Source organism: Camelus dromedarius, chromosome 3 (assembly GCF_036321535.1).
Source record: "Camelus dromedarius isolate mCamDro1 chromosome 3, mCamDro1.pat, whole genome shotgun sequence".
NCBI lineage: Eukaryota > Metazoa > Chordata > Mammalia > Artiodactyla > Camelidae > Camelus > Camelus dromedarius.
The window spans coordinates 69,427,575-69,445,990 of NC_087438.1; the positions used below are offsets into that span (position 1 = coordinate 69,427,575).

An 18,416-nucleotide genomic window follows, 5' to 3' on the forward strand; every position below is an offset into this window, starting at 1 on the left:
AATGAAAGGACTAGGTTGATGGATTACAGTTAAAAGGACCTCTTTTCCACTGAGGCAGAATGAAAGATAGATAAATGTTAATTTGTAAACAGGGGGTAAAGAGATGTAAATGAAAGCTGATAACAGTCCTATTTGATAGTCTCTGTCTTCTCTGAAAATTAAAAAGCACTATCACTTGTGGAAAATGAAGTCAGGATGCATAATCAGGGTTTCTAAATGTCTGCTCCACTAAGGTGATAGCTCTAAACTAAACTAGTTTGGGTACAGAGCTGTGCAAATCATTTGTGATCAGACATTGCTTTGTAACATTATGTGAATCCATCACTTTCTAAATCACTAACACAGCTGTCACTCCCCTGCATGAGTTGTTGAATCACTACCATTGTGTGTTCTGGTAACAATTTGAACACTATTATTCTTCCATAGATTTACCGTAAGCATTGGCTTGGGAGGGGGGTGAGAAGGGAAGGGCTATATTTCTGTGTTATCAGTGCTGTGCTTGACATCAAACTCCTTTACAAAAAACACCTGGTAATAAAATTGAACTGTATTTTAATATAATTGATTGAATATAGTTCTAGGTACAGAAGTCCATAAGCCCTTAAGGAATAAATATAGACAGAGTGCTTCTCTCTCTCTCAGTCTCTCTCTTTCCCATCCTCCCACCCCACACCCCTTCCCAATTTTTGGAGCTTAGAACAGTTCCTGGTATTAAGTAAAGGATCAATAAATGTTTCTGGAAGCTGAATGTTCTGACTTTTTGTTTAAATCTCTTATTGTTTTACTTGTTAATGCTTCACATACTTGTGATTTATTTTGCCAATAAGATTCCAAGTTTTTGAGGAGAGTAACTTCAGGCACAAATTGCACATTAAAGCCCCAATTGGCTTAGAAAGAAAATCTTGAGAGAGGGAGTTTTGTAAGAAAACTACATGTAACATAATGCATTTCTTGGCTAGCCAAAAGGATTTGAGAACTATAAACACAACTGAAATCTTTGAATAGCAAGCATAAAGTAAGTATGAGAGCATATTATTTATGTTCTCATCTCAGATCAGTTCTTTTTAATCTGATTCTGAGATGATCTCATAGAAACTGATGGAATGAAATGCCAGAATTACAGTAAAAAATAAATGTTAGTATGTTCAGAATTCATGCTTACCAATGGAAAGACAGCCTAAACAAAATTTTGAAATTTATTATTTTTTGGTATTTTTTTCTATGCTTTTTAAGGATCAAATTCTTTTTATGGAAGATAATCTAAATAGCTATTTGGTATTTTAAAAATATAGAATAATGTGAAAAATTCACTCCTGGACAGTATTTAGAGAGAAGATTCATGAAGTCAGACATATGTACCATTCTATTTCTAAACAAGTGAAAAATCAAAATAGTGAAAACTTTTGCTGCAGTCACCAAATAATGCTCATTAGTTTCTGTATAGTTTCTCTTCTAACTGAAAATCTTCCAATGATCTTCAATGAGAAAAGAGTTCTGGCAAATTTATTAAAAGGACAGGAAGTGAAAAAAATGCAAATGCAACTTTCACCAAAGTCAGAATTACTCCATCAAGAAAAAGATTCAAAAAGCAAAGCGTCTTTACGGTGGTAGCAAAAGCACCACCACCACCAGCTGGTAAAATCATAAAGTGCAAACCTGGACAGAATATAAAGGGATTTAAATTTAACACTTTTTCTTGAGACCAGCACATTTTTATGTCTAACTGCCTCAAATTTGCTTACTGACTATAACTTCATAAAATATAATATTAAGTATTGAAAGACAATGGATAATCCCCATAACTAATACATGTTTGTTTTTTTTTTCCAAACCTGTGTAAGTAAACCTCAGCATGTTCCAAGGAAAAAGAAAAAGCCTGAGCTTTGGAGCCAAAGACACCTGAATTCAAGTTCTAGCTCTGACACTTACTAGCTTTTGGACCTTGATTAATTTCCCTGGGCTTTCGCTGTCTCACATGTCCCACAGTTGACAGGGCTACAGTGGGTATAGAAATTCAGTAGTAAGCTAGCACAATTCCTCTTACCCAAGAGATAAGCAAGAACTGATATTTTCAATAAGCAATAGCAGCCTCATCTTCACTAGAATTACCTCATCTTTGCTACGTTTTTAAAAGTGTTTTCATGAGTAGTGTTTGTTACTCAACAGGTTTTACTGCTTATAATTTTCAGACCTTCAAATTCCCTGTCAAAGACCTATAGTAATTATCGTTACACCACTTACTTATAGAAAAGTAAAGCCAACAACAGACTGACAATCTAACCGAGGCAAAAGCAGGATGTATATAAGACAAGGAAAAGAGAGAGGAGGAGGAAAAATTTCAGATACATTTGATACAGTGATTTATTTTTTCTTTTCCTTGGGCAGGTTTCTGCTTTGCAGCAAGCAGTAGAGACCAGCCAGAGTATCTCGTTATTGGGAAGCCAGATGGGACAGTTGTTTTCATATTCTTTGAAAGATCTCAGAAATACAGTTGAGGAGCACGTGCCTGGATATCTTCGTATTATGTCTGTCATTGAATTTGAATCTGTACTTAGTTATGTCAGATCTGCTCCATTTTATTTATTAGAATTTCTCACAGGCACATCACAGCACTATGCCATGCACTCAACCCCACCACCCTGGGATCTCTCCATGAAATAGCCTGTAGTATGTTTCACATCCACATTATTACTTAAGTACCTCACTAATGTAAGAAAAGAAGAAATTTATCAATTGCTGTTCTCTACTTTTTTACTTCTGAAAGGAAGAGCCTTGGGAAAAATTTAAAACAGGTAATTTCTCTCTAGTCCTTTCCAACTTAGCACTCTTTTTACCCCAACTCACCTTGCTGTATCCCAGAGAGCATAGTTTCCCGTATTTTCAAAAGAAGCCCCAGCAGTACCTCAACCCTCAACATTATCCCATTATTCCTTCTCTCTCCTTTACTTTCAAACCAAATTTTATTCTCTTAGAGATCAAAATTAGAAATAGGAAATCACTGACAACAAAATGTAATTCTTGCCCTTCCCCTACCTTTTAAATTAACTTAGTTTATATGCAGAAATTTCCAGCCCTGATTTCACTTTAACAATCACCTGGGAAAATTTTTAACAAATTTAATTGGTCCTGGATGGGGCCTGAACATTGTTAAGTGTTAACATTCTACAGGTGACTTCAATTTTAGTCATCTTCTTCAACAATTCTACCCAGACACTAGTTAATGAATTTCAGAAAGTTAAGAAATAGATATTTTCACTGGCTAGAGAGGAAGAAATATAGTAAAACCATAATGTTTATTTCCTCTGAATAAGTAAAAGGAGGATCAAAAATGGTAAAGGAATTAAAAAAGATGAAACTCATGAAAAACAACATTTTTATCTCACTGTTACTTTCAAATTCATTCTGCAGGAACTGCTAGCTCCACCCCCTTGAAAAGATTTTGGATAGATTCCTATATGGCCATTTTTAGGTATCAGAAAGGTTCCATTTCTCTCAGCCCCCAAATTAGAACTGACTTGTGGAAAAGATCCTACAAAGGGGAGTTGGATACATTCCTCCCTACGGACTGTCCCTAAATGAGGATGGTTCACCTTACCGTTTTTCTGACTTTAGGATGGTGCAAAAGCCATACACATTCAGTAGAAATTGCACTTGGAAGTTTGAATTCTGACCTCTTCCCAGGGCCGTGATCCGCGGCGGATACTCTCCCGCTACGCGGGTAGCGGCGGCAGCGGCAGCGGCCTGGCAAGTGCTGGCAGCTCCGGGTTAGCCACGTGACCCCAAGGTAAACAACGTAAACAACGGGTACTTAACAGCTGTTTTGTATTTCTACAACCATGCTGTTTTTCCCTTGACATATTCAGGATTCAGATGAGTACTTCAATTAAAAAATTTTAATTAAATAAATTACATGAAATGTTTAACACTTTATTATAAAATAGGCTTTGTGTAGATGATTTTGCCCAATTGTAGGCTAATGTAAGTGTTCTGAGCACCCTGAAGGTAGGCTAGTCTAGGCTAGGCTATGATGTTCGGTAGGTTAGGTGCATTAAACGCATTTTTGCCTAACAATATTTTCAACTTAAAATGGGTTTATCTGTATGTAACCCATTGTAAGTCGGGGAAGATCTGTAGTCCTTTTCATCTTCTGCATTCTTGTGAACGGAGCAAGGGGGTAGAAGGAAGAGAGGAAGAGAGGCAAAAATCTTACACCATCAGGACCTACATAACTGTCTCTTGACCAGCACTGGCTGACCTCTGTGCCCTCCATTATGGAAGGTCTCCAAAAGCTGGCTTAACTACGCGGTGCAATTGTTGGTTCAGACTGATGTTTGAACTGATTGATTCCCAGACAGGTTGATGCTCCCTGAGCTGATTTCTTACAGACCTACCCACCTTAGTTTCTGCCTCTAGTAGGACCTCACAGCAGGCAGCTCTTCTGGGCAGAGTCCCATGAGGACCTCATGAGAATGTCACAATTTATGACATCTCATGATCTCATGGCATGGGAAATCCTCATCTTCTGATGTTATGAGTACAACTATTCCTCTCTGTGTATTGTGGTCTGTCAGCTTAAGCCAGGAACCCAATTTTGTGTGCCAGCGCTCCCTCAGCATGCTGGGTACATACTCCATTCTGATGGGAGGGACTGAACTCAGCAAACATCCAACTATTGAGGAGATATCAGCCTCTTTTCTTCAAACATCCTCATCAACAACCTGATTCTTTTAGGGCCTTCTCATTCGACTTTGAAACACCCAGTTTGGTTTTTTAGCATTGTTTCTAATATCATTTCTTCTTTGCAAATGAACTCTTTTGGGGCATAATTTATACACAGTAAAATGCACCATTTTAATGTGTACAATTCAACACTTCAAAGACAGGACCAGCACTGCCATCATAGGAAATAGTTCTACCACGCTATTTTACAGATGTAGTATTAACTATTTTTCCTATGCTAATTTCCCAGTTTAGGTCACTGTTCTATGGATACGTGAAATGTCAACATTAGGGGAAGCCGAATAAACCTGATAGGGGAATTGTATGTATTATTTTTACAACTTTTTAAAAGCCTAAAATTATTACAAAATTAAAATTTAAGAAATAAACTCAGACATGTTAAATCTATCAAGAAAAAATTTAGAATGTCAATTCTTATGGGTAATTTTTATAGGCTACATTTATTTTAGCTAAAATACTAAAATGTTTTGATCTAATTCACTGACTCGGTTTTTAAAAAAGGACTGGTTATTTATTTTTGATTGCCATTTGTATGTAACATGTGTCAGTGTTTATTGTTTTGAGTACAAAAAGGCTGAAGGAACCTGATTGTGCTGCAGTGAGGGGAAAAGAACATTGTATCTCAAATCAATGTCCAATCTGACTTCTTTAAAAATATCGTACTGAGTATTTTAATAACCCAAGATGAATCAAGTATAACCTCCCCAAACACATTACTCTTGCAGTGTGTCAGATATTTTACAGCAAACCATCTGCAACACGTATATCCTACTCATACAAACCCTATATATCCATCTGTCACAACTGTTGTGTGAAAGAATTTTAGTATACATTTCATAATGAATGCTCTTCATATGGAATTTAATACATCTATTGAGATACCAGAAGTCATTGGATTAATTTACATTCTCCAAGTTCAAAAGTACAGTGATTTTCCCTCTCCCAACCATCTAATATGCATGTATTCATAAACAGAGATAAGTCATATTTCAAAATATGTGTCATTTAATAAGATTAAACACTTAACCTAGTATAAAAATTTGATTTTTAAAAATATATATACATCTAACATAATTATTTACAATAAAGAAAATCTTGAAAGCAAATAGAGCTAAAATTTTATCTGTACTTTCCTCCAATTTACATAGCTAAACAATTGTATAGAGTTCTTTCCATGTATAAATTTTACATTTCCTACGTACAAGAAAATCCAAATGTTAAATTTTAAGACATATATCCAATTATGTACAAAAATCACCACAGGTCAACTTACAGATTCAAGCTTACTTAAAAATCATTATAAATTGTGAAAAATACATACTATGAAAAAATACATTCTGAAAGTAGCATAATACCAACTCATTTAGGTGAATCCAAAAATATAAACCATGTGTATAAATTACAGTAGTGTCTATACTGCCTTATTATGAAAGGAGGTATTCTTTGTAAATATGTATGTTATAAATAAGAGCCTCAATTCTTTCACCTGCCAAAATTATTTTCACTTTAATCATTTTCATCATAAACTTTGTAAAAATGTATCATCTTATAAAAACTGAGTAAGCTGAATACAATGAAACCCTTGATAACTAAAAATCATCATGAATGCCAATTATTTAGTGACTTAATTATCAAACTTTCTATGAGTGGGGTAATTTTTTTTCTTTTCTCTAAATTATGCAGCCTTAGCCTAATATGTTTTGTAGTTATTGTTTCCTCTCTTACTGTTGTTTCACATCTGTATCAGTGAGTTCCTGAGGATTTGCCATTGTTGTACAGCTAGAAAATGTTTCAGTTCAGTTCCCTGCTTCCTCCAATAGGACACAGAAAGCCTAAGCTCCTTTCAGCCTTGGCTCTAACAGGAAGAAGCATTTAAAGTGTGTCTGGCTGGTTGTGAGGGAGATTGCTTCTGAATCGATGTATCATGTGTGTGTTTGTTCTCCTGTTCATCACGAACTGTCTCTTTGGTTGCTATGACTCCTGCTTCTCAGATACCTGGGTGCCCACCTGGCTTTGTTCTCTGGAGTTTCTATGTTCCTGGTTTAAGTCGGTCGGTCTGATAACTACTGATCCACTGTTCCTCTACTTCTCTAATCGTCAAGTGTGCTCGCTTGCCCAACTCTAATTCATTCCTTCTTGCATTTCACTTTATAAATGCTACTCATTTCTTGAATCACCCTTGGCTGCCGATTACCACAAAACATAATCTCTCGAATTCTGGGAACTACTGGTGCTTCTGAGTGAGGTTTCCTCCCAGGCCTTTACTCTGTTATTCTGATCACAGTGTATGTAACACACTGCTTGTAAAAATGAAACCCAAGGGAAAGCTGATAATAAAACTTAGTAAGTAACCTTATTGTTATGAAATTTCAAATGGGTATGAACTTCAACATTTTTTTAATCAGTAAAATTCTTACTTTTGTTGATGCTCACTGATCTATTTCTTCCACGTTCTAAGTAGACAAAGTTGGCCCAAGTCTGATCTGAAAAAATGGAATTATAATGTTATCATATATGTGAAATACTTAACCTTTAAATAAATGGATCAGTTAAACAGTAGAGTTTAATGTTTTAATCAAATAACAATAATACATGCCTTCTAAGACCAAAGCACTGTTTAAGTGCTATAAGTAATGTTCTAGGTGATCAGGTTTTAAAATGAGAAAAGTTAATGTACTGAGTATATAAAAATTAATCAATGGTTCATTAAGAAATCTTTTCAAAGAAAACTAATAAAATGTATGTGAGCCATTGGGAAAAAAGAAATCTTTTCAAATCTGTCTAACTGGCACTTTACTGAAGCTGGTACCTTCCTCTGGAAGACATGCAGTTGAATAATACTATCACAGAATAATAAAAGGTAAGTGTTAAAAATCAGCAGTATCAACAAATCACCTCCTGGAATTCTTGACTTAAAGTGAAAATATCTGTATACAATGCTAATGTCTCAGAATTCAATATGTACTGGGATACAAGAAGGTAATTAACCTATATTCTAATAGTTTAGTAACTTTCTGTGATAAATCAAGGACAGACTAGTATATGTAAATTTAAAAACAAATAACATTATTTAGGCAGCTTTAAATTCATGGTCTATCAGTAAGAGTTCTTGAAACTCAGCACATAAACTTGATGAATTTGAATTTTTACACCATAAATTTTCTAAACAAGCCCAAATACTGGCAATAATAATTAAAATAAAACAAGTTGTAAGAGGGATAGAAACATCACTTTGTTTTTAAAATGTAAACTTTTAATTAATCATTGGCTTTTTCTTTCTAGTACAGTTTTTTATTTGAAGATTTCATACCTCGATGTGTGTGTGTGTGTATGTGTGTGTTTGTGTGTGTGTTGAGGTTTTTGATGGGTTTTGAAGGCACAGGTATGTTTCTTAGATTAAAACAAAACCAAGTAAGAGTCCATACATATACAGAAAACATATTTAATTATAAAATATCAATTTAAAAAATATGATTATCCATATTGGGTATCAAACCTACAGTGACAACATCCATTCTTACAAATGGAGGCCAGTTTTTGATCAAGCTGTAGAATAGTCTTCTCTTTCTGTTTCAGTCTTCATTTCCTATTTTCTTGAGGTCACATTCTAATGGAACTGTAGTCACAACCGTATTCTGATCTAGAAAGGGCACATCTGTGCCTGACGGTGGTGGTTTATACAAAAAGATTGCAAACCCAATGAAGAAAATGGTGATAACTTTACAAGTAACACCTAAATAAAAAAAAAAAATCATGCATTTGGACCTCTAATAATTATTACAAAAATTAATTCTCATTTAGAAATTCTTCATGACTAGAAACTCACTACTTAAAGAGAAGAAGTATATAGGCAATTATAGCTGTTCTGAATTTTTTAAATTTTAGTGATAAAGGTGATATTCTGCAATAGAACATTTGTATACGATTCAATGAACCAGTCTTTCTTTTCTAAACAATAAAAATATAAATAATTCTTCTATTCTTGGTTATGATTGTACCTTCTTAACCAAGGAAAACAGCTTATAACATCCTTGAACCTGAATAATAAGTTGCAACATTTTCATGCCTTACGATGAAAAGCAATTCTAAAAATAAAAATGGCTTTGGAGTTCTTAGGATAAAAGCCTCTATGAGAATGTATCACATTCAGTACTCAATAAAATTTACTTTTAAGCATCAACTAAAAATATGAAACATTAAGATCCACTTTACATGATGTGATTTGTTTTCAAAGAACTCTGATTTTGAAGTTAGCTCAGTTATTTGAAGAGAAAACTAGTCCTGGCCACAGTGCAAGAATCTATGCCAGTCAAATAAATTAAATGACCTCACAATGTAGTGTTTACAGTAGCTAAATTGTGTGTTAATCATTAATATTTTACTCAAAATATGTATGTGAAAACCAAGAATGCTCATTGAGCTAAGCATTTCTAAATTTATAAGACCAATTACATAGGTACCATAGTTTCAATATTTTTGGAGTATTTAAAGGTATATATGTTTTGGGGGGAAAATTCTCATATTCATCACAGAGTAGGTAAAGGAACAACTCATTATATATATATATATATATATTTGGCCACAAAAGTACAAACATAACCAATTAAGTAAATTTTTAATCATAAAAACACTAAATAAAAAATGTCTTTTAACAGGTAAAAGTGGTGGGAAGATTAATTTTTCCTATTCTAGTCAATATTTACTCTCTCGTTTTTCTGGATTTATGTATTTATTTCTTCAGTGAATAATTTATTAGGCTGTCATTATAAATTCAGACACATATTCTGGGTTTAAACACATGTAGGAAGAAAAAAGCTATCTTGATACATGTGCCAAAATGATCGCAACCACAATCACAATGAAAATCACACATTATGTTAAATACACACACACACACACACACACACACACACCGTTGACCCCTGAACAACGCAAGGCTTTGGGGTGCCAGCACTCCATGCAGTCGAAAATCCTCATATAACTTGACAGTCTGCCCTCTGTACCTGCAGTTTCAGATTCACAGAGTCAACCAACCGAAGAATGTGTAGTACTTCTGTAGTATGTATTTATTGAAAACAATCTGCATATAAGTGGACCTGTACAGTTCAAACCCAGGTTGTTCAAGGGTCAGCTCGGTGTGTGTGTGTTTCTATCTAGAACTCTCCAGTTTTAAATATTCTAATTTCTTAGTTTTTTTTTAAATTTTAAACTTTATCACACTCCTACAAAAACTAGATGCATTGCTCTACTTCCTTAATCTTAATTTTCATGGATTGCTTAACCAAGACTACACAAAACAGACTACCAAAGGCAAAAAGGGTTAAACATCATGGCCAGCCCTTGTGAACCATAAAAAGGTTTTTCACAACGTGCCTTAGAGCCAAAGAATACTTCCCTACCTCAGCTTTACGTGCTTTCCAAAGCCCAGGTGCCTAGATGACAATCAGTCCAGAGTTACTCAGAAATCTCTTTTAGCTTTTGCTACACTTTCCAAAAAAAGTTTGAGAGAAGTTGTTAAAAGAAAATCATACGATATATGATGTGATGAAAGCTGAAATGTTACTCCCTTCTATTTTAGACTGAGCCTTTCAGACTCCAGGTAAGACCTTTCATAACATGCTATGATCACTGATCTCTGCTTCACTATAGGACAGTCCAATAGCATGGACTGAACGTTTCAAAACCTAACTAAGTTAACAATAAGATTTTTTGTCTGTTGACATCATCAATTTATTCTAGAGTTATTAGGAAATCACCACTTACTTATGGCCACTAGCATATGGGCCATCCTGATGTTATTATAAATCCAGCAAGCTCCTTTAATTCCACATTCATTAATATCCCAGAGAATACACGTGCTGTCTATTGTGATGCCAAATATAATGGGTCCAGGTATTGTGCCTAGAAGAATTATATGTGAAATATACATGGGTAAAAATTAGTTCATAGTTACAGATTTTTTTATACATGGTTATGTATATATTTTATATAAAAAAGAATTGGCATTAATCTATCCATATGCAAATTAATCAGCTCATGCAAATATAAGAATATAAAAAAACAGACAAAACAATCTAAAGTAACTGTACATTATATTTCTAATCAACTCAAAAATTATTTTAATAAAAATCTCTGGCATGTATTACGTTAACATTTAGTTAAGTAAATATTTTAATTCACTGCTTTTCTAATTTAATGAATTTGTCTTTGAAATTAGCTATTATGCTTTAAAAAATCAAAATAAATTACTAATGCAGACTAAATCTGCTCAACTATAGTATATGCATAATGTGCATGTGCATGTAAACTACTGTGGGCGTGTGGGTATACATATGCATGTACATACACACACTGACATGTCTGTGCGTGGGAGTGCACATGTGTACATGCACACACACACATTTATACTAATATGCCTGGAAGTGCTACTATCTCAAACACACACACACCCTCCCCCAGAAGAGGTCATAAGGCAATCAAGTTCCACACAGTTAAGGAGCTTCCAGCTGTTACAAAGCAAATACATGGTCTGAAGTGGTATGTCTTAGATTTCAGCTACGCCCAGCCTGTTCTTCCATGACTGCAGCGTGGAAGAGTCAAAAGAGTACTGGACTGAGAGTAAGGAGAGTTTTCCTAGTCTCATTTTCACCTTTAATTGTGCAACTACGGGCAAATCTCTGAATCTCTCTGGTCCTTAACTTACTCCTCTGAAAAATGGGTAAGTTGTTCTCTGGTATCACTAATGTTCCTGCTTTTGGTTTTTGTTTTTATAAATAATCTTAATATGTGTGTAACTAAGTTTCTGTCTTATTATTTTTCCTACATCTGAAACCTTACAAAATTTTCTGCCATAAATTATTTCTTCCATCAATTCTTAACTAGACACACTATCTAAAGTACAGTTTTTATTGAAATATTTAAACTCATTATTTTTCATTGCTAATGCAACATAATAATGTCCCAAATGTAGTTAAATGCAGAGAGAAAAAGGAATTACAGTAGTTATAAATAAGATTTTAGCATAATTTATGTTGGTAATAGGTTTTATATGGATAGAAAAAAAATCTGTCTTTTACTAAGTTCTATTAGAATTATTTTGATGATTATATTTCAGATAAATATGATATACTCTTTAAGGTTATATTTGCAACAGAGTTAGAAACAACAGTTAACCAATCAGGTAGGTGAATACGTAAAGTTATTATTTCCCTATGTGATATATAAATAATACTATATCTTGAATATTAAAAAACAGCTTTCTGCAATGGCAATTATGTAGTTTTCTTCTGTAGTCAAATTTATTGTTTTCTTGGCACATACTGTATGTAAATAAGTCAACAACAGTAATGAACAAAACTAACCAATAGTTATCAAAAAATTAAGAAAAATGGCATACCTAATATTCGAAGCAACATACACTGTATTCCTAATGCTAGAGACCGCTGCTTATGATTAACACACCTGGGGATATTAAACACATATGAGACCAAAAAATGGTTGTATAGTATATTTACTCTTTGAGCAAATTCACTTTTATACCAGCTTAGCACTTCCAGATTAAAGTAAATATTATACACATGAAATAAATTATTTATAACAGCTTACATATAGTTCAACTTTTCTGGAATTATAAGAGAATAAAAATGTTACCTGAACTAAACTACTACAAATAACACCAAAAGGAATCAAATGAATGTTAACAAATGTAATGGAGAAAGGAAAGTCATTAATAAGACTTCTTTTTGACTAGCCCTTAAGTTACAAATCACATGACTTAAGTCGCAAGCAAATAATTCTTACTCTCTTGCTAACTTTGAGCAGAAATCATACCTGTGAGTTAAGAGAACAAATCTGAGGCAGTGTGAAACAGTTGCTGATGCTCAATTTGATTGAACAAAAACTTTTTACATGATGACTGTCAAACATGAATGAGATGTGATGTTGGCACATGAGACTCAGATGGGAGAGAAAAGAGAACAAGTAGTGTTTAAAAACATAGATGTAGGTGAAAGGTGACAGATGTAATAGGTGTAATGTTAACAGACTGCTTAATATTTTTATACAAAATCCCTAAAGTTTCCACTTCTCAAAAAGTATGTGAAAAGGTAGTGAGAGAGTATCAAAAAACAACAATTGAAGAGGGAAAAGGCTAGTTTGTTAGGAAATCTATAGAAAGGCTGATATTTTGAGAAGCAATGGAGAAGGAAGAACAAATAAAAGCACAAAACACTGTGGATAGCCAGGTGACAGGCAGCATGTTTTACTGTTTACAGGAAAGTTTAATATCACAGCAACTACTGTGTAAGGCAGAAGAGAATGCAGGTCATTCTGATTCTGACATGTGTGGAATGCACTGTCATTCGCATCATACTCAAATACAATTGAGCACATCTCCAGCTTACAGCTGAAGACTCATGAAAGAAGCAGAGAAACTACCATCGAGTTAAACTAACACCAAACAGGCAATGGTAAGACACTTTCACATACATGATCTTGTGTAAGCCTCACACATCTCGGGTTCAATAAGGCAACTGTTCCATAGAACTAACGATCCTATAAGGGCTGAACTGGTATTGGAGCCAACAGTCAATATAAACCCCAAATGAATCCCTAAGTCCATTTTCTTTTCACTCAACATGTTGCCTTAGGGATGGCAAATTTCATAACATAACACATACCTTAGGATGGACACAGTTATAGGAGTACCAGCCATAAAGGTAAACACAATTGTAGCAAAGAAAATGACAAGAAATATGGGCAGGTTTGCACATCGAGTTGGACATTTTCCTGCTTTAGCTTCAAAAGCAAAACCTGATGGAGTAGGTGTTATTTCTATTTTCCTTTCAATACACGAGCAGTTATAATATACCTGGAAATGTCAGACATAAAAATACTGAAAGTGCTTATCTTGAAAACATACTATCATTTTAAGTTAGGTGATTTCTAGACATGGCAAACACTCTTACACAGTCTTAATTCATATACGAGAAATAATTATGAGAAGTAGTAATTAAGCAAGCAAAAACAAGGGGCTATATTTATGAAGTAGAATAATCTATATTTGACTTTTGTGTCCACTATTTTAACTTGTAACCTAGTATTGACTCATGGCTTATAAAATAAATTGACAAGAATATAACAATCAGATGATCTCACACACTCTAGACTGCTTTCAATAGACCATAACTGTTCGAAGATTTTTCCTGCTAATTTTCTTCTTTTCAATTATTAGGACACAAAGAGAAGCATGCATAATAACAATTTCACTATGCTAGTTTGAACACACTATAATTTTAATAAGTGCCACAGTAAAATTAACTAATATGTCACACAAGTTTTGTGGAAAAAATACTACTTTAATCTAAACCTATAATTTTCTGAATTTTTTTTTTGCTTTACTAAAAGCAAACTGTATGTCTCTTAAGATGACATATTTATGATAATCAAAAACTAGAAGTTATTAGATTATCCTGAAGGCTATTTCATACATATTAACCATTTAATATGTATATGTATACATATAAATTAATAATATGAAATTTTGGAAAGTAACATGTTTAAAAATTACAAGTATTACTTTTTAAATTGAAGTATAGTTGATTTACAATGTTGTGTTAGTTTCAGGTATACAGCAAGTTGATTCAATTATACATATTTTCAGATTCTTTTCCATTATAGGTTGTTATAAGATATTGAATATTGTTCCCTGTGCTGTACAGTAGGTCCTTGTTGTTTATCTGTTTTATATATAGCAGTGTGTATATGTTAATCCCAAACTCCTAATTTATTACCCCCCCTCAAAACAAGTATTACTTTTGTAGGAAAAGAATTCAGGTATTTGAAAGTTAGGCATAATCATTTTTTAAAGGCTTTTTATGTCTCAATTCCATCCTTACTGCAAGTCTTTTTATATGTTTAAGGCCTCAATAAAGTCATAGCAGAGCTAGAAAAGTCAAAGCAAAGCAGCGCTTTTATTGTTCCGAAGGCCAGAGACTGCTGGTACTGACTCAGGAAACCCAAACATGCAGGTGACACCCCTAAAATGAACTATTACATACTCAGCAATCAGATATATCAAATAATGAAGTAAGGTAGCTTTTAAAAATTTTAAGAAGAAAAACTGAAAACAGTCATTTCTATCCTGATGAGATTTTACTACTCTCTTACATGAAAAAAGTATACATTTGCCTACAATATAGCTAGCTGTTAGTCAACATCTGTTTTTGTAGTTTGGATCACTGGTATGAACTACATTCTATTTCTGTGAACAGGCGTGCGTAGGTGTTTATTACATTATTATCAGTGCATTTTGCCTATGTGAAATATTCCATATGAAAAAAAAATCCTGTGAAAAAAATGAGTTGTTACATGGACTAGTTAGACATAAAAAAAGCCAGGACAAATAGAAAATTTGGAAATCAAAATAACGTGCTTTTCCTAAACAATCCTTAGAAGACAATTTATTCTTTAAAATGGCAATGATAGTATTTGGTGACAAACATAAGTAGCAAATTAACCATATCAAAACAACCAACACCATTTCAAGTGTGTCTAGGAATTAGATTTGCATTTATTCATTTATTTTGGTTTCCTTGCACATGATGGTATTTGTGTCTGTACATTTTGTATGTGGGTAAAACCCTTCTAATAATTTAATTCCTTGTCATAATCTTCTAATTAGTCAATAGCACTTATTGATTATATTTTATACACACACAAAATGCTACCTGCTTATCTGCCTCTCAAAGGAGTAGTTTACCTTCTAGGTAGTTCTGATTCAATAATGTGTATCATGCTCGCTTTTGGAATTTGATTCTTTATAACTGATGGAAACACCTAATTTTCTCAACGTGTTTTGAAACTAAAGCAACCCCAGATGTCCACTGGTTTGAAGGTATGACAACCTTCAGTTTGGGGATCTTAAAAATCTTCTGATGTCTTTTAGTAAACTTTCATAGAAATTTTCTGTTTTATTCCAAGGATTAAAACTGCACATGTCAATTAGATCTATTAAGTCTGAGATGATTCATCACAGACATTTTTTTCTGGCGTATTTTTCAATGTTCTTAGATGACTATTTTAAAATCTATAAGCTAGGTAATATGAAAAAAAAGTCTACTGTTTCTCACATTCTGGTTTACCCCTAGCAGAAAGATCAAATCCTACATCTCTGTTGAGATAAATGTTTAATGTATTTATCACACATCATTAAAGATATGTATACATATGCAAAGACAATATTTATGTGTGTACATATGAACATATAAATGTGTATAACCACACACACATACAGATATCCCTGTTAGTTCTAAAAGAAATCTGAACTAATTTTACAGATTATTTCTATTTATTTATGTAAAAATCTTTTCTTTGCAATTTAAACTTTACATAGGAAAAGGAATGCGATTCCACTAGTCCATATTTCAAATATCCAAGACTGTGCTGTTCTGTTGTATAATTCTTTATATCTTTATTCATTACAGTCTCTTATATCATACTATATATTTCCCGCAGGTCTTTTAAAACTTACCACATTATCTATTAATGCATAACATAACTTAGTATCACAAACTACTAGTAATGTGAATATTATTTCTTCCCAAGGCTCTTAAACTTAGCTAAGATAGAATCTTTAGATTGTAGGTGTAGTACAATAAAATGTTATTGAATTCTCTTAACTATCTAATTGTATTAAAAAGAAATCATATTTAGGGAGACTAATAAACATTCTAATCCAGAACTAAAAGTAAATTTGTATTTGAGAATGAATTAGTGATTTGTATATTTTTTAATGTATCTATGGCTTATCAAATAAAAGCCACAAATATTTATTATATTTTTATTATACACACTGTACTTAGTAAGAGAAGTCCCCTAACTTCGAAGGGCATAAAGTCTAGTTGAGAGAAAAAAATGTAAAAACGTAAATAATATTTCACTACTATAACAGAAGTAATGTTATAAAGATGTATGTGAGGAACCGCCAAATTGATTTTTCAACAACAACTGATTCTGAGGTATAAAGGAAGAAGAATCTTTTTCAGTTGGGGTGGTCAGGGGCCTTTTTTTTAAAAATTAAGGTGAGACCACAACAAATCTTAAGCATCACTGTTGACCACAGGTACAGTGTGTGCAGCAGATCTCTAGAGCTTACTCATTTTACTTGACTGAAACTTTACGCCTGGCTTCTGAACAGAGGAGGCAGGCCAGGACAGGGCGAACAGGAGCGGCATAACCCCACTAGCGGGATAAAGCAGCATCCGTAAATACACACACGTGCTGCCTCATTAGGGTAAAGGAGCCGTACAAGTCACCTTGGGATGTCTTTTGGAAACGGAATTCGTACAACCTGCATAGCAGGGAGAGAAATACTGGACTCCATCTCCTCCACAGAGAGGGTAATAATAGGACCGCAGGCAGTGACAATTGGCGTTACAAGGAGCGGTCAGGTTCCCCAGTTCTCCTGTCCTGTCAACGAGAAATGAAAGACGGGTAAGTTACCTAAGTTATCACTTCTAATGAACAGTTCAGAAGCATTGTCGTGTCTTGCCATTCAGCCAGTTACTCACTCACTCAACACACATTTAATTACTGAACAAATAAAAAAACAGAATGTCTGCCTTTTCATACAGAGCTTCACTTCTTGTGGAAGAGACAGGCAGTGGAAAAAATAGTACATAACATAAATTCTGTCAGTCATTAAAAACAAATAGGCAGAATAAGCACATAAAGCAGTTTCTCATTTGGTACCAAATAATTTTTTTTAATTTAATTAATTAATGGATTGATTGGTTTAGGGTAGGGCACAGGGGAGGGCCAGTTCTGGGGCCTGTAGGATTTTAGCAGCGTCCCTGGCCTCTACCTACTAGATGCTAGTAGCATCCCCGTAGGTGTGACAACCAAAATGCCTCCAGACATGGCCACATTTCCCTGGGGTGTGGGCAAAATTTTAAACCTAGAATGATGAGTAAAATTATGATGTTGAATTTACTCACTTCATAGGAAAACTGAGGCCCAGAGAGATTAATTTACTTTTCTTTCTTTGCCAAATATAATACTCCTGGTTCACAGGCTCAGTGTTGTTCCATGTTGCCTCTTAATAGAAAGCATCATTTTTTAAAATATAAAGGGATACCCTAGCCTAAGACACTTCTTCAATTCCTTCCTTATTCATTCATTCAACCAATATACCTTGGGCAGTGCTAGGCCCTATGCTGGGTATCAGGAATACAAAGCTGAGTAAGACAGTCACTGTCCTCAAACACTTCACTGTCTAGGAGTGGAGATGGATACAGAAGATTAAACAGGAATATGGTGAGTGTGGTTAGAGATGTGGACGAGGTGTATTTTAGATACCTGCACTGAGGAGTGACACTTAAGATAAGCCAAAGTTTAAATAAGAGGGTCTGAAGGAGCTACTGCCTGAGATGAGACTTAAAGGATGAGTACGAGTCAGCTGGGTAAATGGGGGAGGCGAAGGGTACTTCAGAGAAGCAGGGAAAAGGCATAAAGGTGAGCAAGAGCATTCTATATGGAGAAATGTGAATGATGTCTGAGGCAGAAGTAGACAGGAAATGTAATCGGAAAAGAGTCAGGGACCAGATTATTGAGGGCCTCGTGGGCTTTGTTAAAAGCCATGGGCTTTAACTTACTTTGAAAAGGTAATCAAATATTTT

The 18,416-nt window shown here is 34.1% G+C and overlaps 1 protein-coding gene across 2 annotated transcripts in view; it reads right to left on the reverse strand.

The window, feature by feature from the left end:
- Positions 1–5,584: 5,584 nt before the first annotated feature.
- Positions 5,585–18,416, reverse strand: part of SLCO4C1 (solute carrier organic anion transporter family member 4C1) — a 53,671-nt gene continuing 40,839 nt past the window's right edge. The window contains exons 9-14 of one of the 2 annotated variants that reach the window (XR_010379353.1): positions 17,055–17,208; positions 13,419–13,609; positions 12,137–12,201; positions 10,504–10,641; positions 8,241–8,473; positions 5,585–7,223 (exon numbers count right to left, since the gene is read on the reverse strand). Coding sequence is in view for 1 of the 2 variants with exons in the window: in XM_064482777.1 (XP_064338847.1) it covers positions 8,313–8,473; positions 10,504–10,641; positions 12,137–12,201; positions 13,419–13,609; positions 17,055–17,208 (709 nt within the window). In the remaining variant the exon portion in view is untranslated. Of the gene's footprint in view, positions 8,474–10,503; positions 10,642–12,136; positions 12,202–13,418; positions 13,610–17,054; positions 17,209–18,416 lie in introns of both variants that reach the window. The other variant, XM_064482777.1, reaches the window with a different exon arrangement.